We start from the raw sequence: 2,648 nt of genomic DNA on the forward strand, positions 1-2,648 counted from the left end.
AAAACCCAGTTTTTCACCTGCTATAAAATAATTTCTTTATATTATTTTGTTTTATAGTCACAGTCTTAAAAGTAGTTAAGATTTAACATATGAATCTTAAGACTAAAGGTATGGTTCCATAAGATAGAGTGATCAAACATATAGCAAATGTATCAGAAGGAAAATGTCCTGCTCTGTCCTGTTTAGCACTTCATCTCTCCCTTCCCTAGCTCTTGTGTTTTTGTATTCCCCTATAAGACAGTCTCACCAAAATGGTAGAGAGCTATAATGCTGAACTCCCTGCTCCAGTAAAATGCCCCCCTGTCCTCAGAAACACTAAGTTGCTTTCTGCCATTTTGATTAGCACAGTTGGCTCCTTGAAGGTTATGATAAAGTCCTGATCTGGCAGGATCATGCAGCCATGGCTCAAGGAACAGCTTGATTGGGTGAATGGCAGCAATCCATTACATTAGGTCAGCTGCCCAGGGAAGGACAATTTTGAGAAAGCTTATTATCAGCTTACCTTGTAGGTATAGCCTAGTGTTTTACAGTTCAGCCCTGGAGCATTCTCTAGGAACATCTACATCAGACTTTTAGAGCTGCTTCTGATCAAACAGTATAGGAAAGGGTAATCTGATTATTTACTTGCTGCAACATCTCTTTAAGTGAGTTACATAAGTTTTGTACTTATACAGGTTGAGATGAATTGTAGAATTACCATTGTCAGCTCAAATATGTTAAATAGCTTGATAGTAGCATTTAGGAATTATCCTATTGTGATTAGTGAGCTTGATTTGTCAAAAAAGTCAATTTCTAGCAGGGTGTATATAAACGTTTTCCATAGATTCCTCACTTACAATACATATACAGTCATGATAATTCAAACCTGCAATCATTTTAATTGTAATTTTCATGATAATTCAAACCAGTAATCATTTTAATTGTAATTTCTATATTTGTACACATCATTATCCATTTTGTTTAAGCCATGTTCAGCCATAGCACAACTTCATTTGTTGCCAATATCTCTTGCCAGGTGTTGTGTGTTCTCTAGTGTGCATGTATCAGGAGGGAGTTCCTAAATTTGTTGTAGGACTACAAAAAATTATTTGGACCAAAAGTTTTCAGGTCTGTCACAGACTTGATGAGAGATGAAGTTCTACAGATTTTTTTTTTTTCAGAAGTTCTGTAGAAAACAGGAACTTGCTTTCAAAATAATATGTAATTTAAAAGCAGATGTAAACTATAGAAATATTTTAGATCTTTACCAAATATCTTACATAAGATACATAATTGTATTATATTAATATGTATTGGTATGTTATTGTATTATATTAATATTATTGTTTAATATTAATGCATCTGTATTACATAATACATGCTAATAATACTTGGCTTATAGGGTAACACAGCCAGAAATGTTAAAAGCTATAAATACTGTTGTTTCAGACACAGAATGATTTCATGGTGATCTGCAATGTTGCAAAAATCTTAGAACTTGTAGTACCGCTAATGGAGCATCCAAGTGAAACCTTTCTTGCCACTATTGAGGAAGACCTCATGAAACTCATCATCAAATATGGCATGACAGTAAGCTTTTAATTGCTACTATTCAGTTGATTTAATTTCACTTTGAAATACATGTATTTGATTTAAAGAAAGTCTCTCTTCATTATGTAGATAACTTTTGAGCCATGAAAAATCCATGGTTTTGGTTTACCAGTGTTTGTATATGTTGTTATTTTAAGACATAAGTTTGGGCAGATTTTCAGAGCGGTCTAGGAGATGATCATTACATCTGTTAGATCGTTAGTTTTAGTTCTACATAGCTTTGTCTTACATAACTTCACAAAAATCTCAGTTTTAACTTCTAAATATGTAACTCATTTGTTCATTCTTGCTCCTAGGTTGTTCAGCATTGTGTGAGCTGTCTTGGGGCTGTTGTGAACAAGGTCACCCTGAACTATAAATTTGTGTGGGCCTGTTTTAATAGATACTATGGTAAGTAAAATCAGAACATGTAATTATCACTCTTCAGTTTTGGGTATAAGTCTTGTCTTAGGGACACCATGATTAAATACTGTGATCAAAACTTTTCTCTTTCTGTAGGTGCACTTTTGAAATTAAAAAGTCAACACCAGGAAGACCCCAACAGTACAATACTTACTGCCAATAAACCAGCACTCCTTAGATCACTTTTCACTGTTGGAGCATTGTGTCGACATTTTGATTTTGATCAGGAAGATTTTAAGGGCAACAGTAAGGTAAAATAACTTCTATTTACTCTCCACATCTTCTGTATATTGAATGTTCCACTGCAGTTTGAAAGCACAGTATTCCTAGTCTCCCAAAGCTACGTATTTTTTTATAATGCACACAATATTGCTTTTTGGTTTGTAAATACATGGTTTTTCAAAGGCCATGTAGTAAGATAGTGTTTCTCCTTTTTGATATTTATGCTTTTTATAAGAGATTAAAAACATGTTTCATCTTCAAATAGCTATTATTTTTGTTTTCATTTCTTCAGGTTAACATTAAGGAGAAAGTACTTGAACTGTTGATGTATTTTACAAAACATGCAGATGAAGAAGTACAGACAAAAGCCATTATTGGCCTTGGTAAGAAATATTAATAGTTTTTTTATTCTGCTATAGTAAAAATCCATGCAT

At 33.3% G+C, this 2,648-nt stretch overlaps 1 protein-coding gene across 1 annotated transcript in view; it reads left to right on the forward strand.

Annotated features, from left to right (window-relative positions):
- The window catches only part of LOC103767983 (nipped-B-like protein), a gene marked incomplete at both ends in the record, with an annotated part of 16,604 nt that overhangs the window by 3,828 nt on the left and 10,128 nt on the right, over positions 1-2,648 (forward strand). Inside the window, 4 exons of the mRNA XM_008935117.1 lie at positions 1,429-1,569; positions 1,887-1,980; positions 2,089-2,243; positions 2,507-2,597. Of these exons, the coding sequence (XP_008933365.1) occupies positions 1,429-1,569; positions 1,887-1,980; positions 2,089-2,243; positions 2,507-2,597 (481 nt within the window). The remainder of the gene's footprint in view (positions 1-1,428; positions 1,570-1,886; positions 1,981-2,088; positions 2,244-2,506; positions 2,598-2,648) is intronic.

This window comes from Merops nubicus, unplaced genomic scaffold (genome assembly GCF_000691845.1).
Source record: "Merops nubicus isolate BGI_N331 unplaced genomic scaffold, ASM69184v1 scaffold43240, whole genome shotgun sequence".
Taxonomy (NCBI): domain Eukaryota; kingdom Metazoa; phylum Chordata; class Aves; order Coraciiformes; family Meropidae; genus Merops; species Merops nubicus.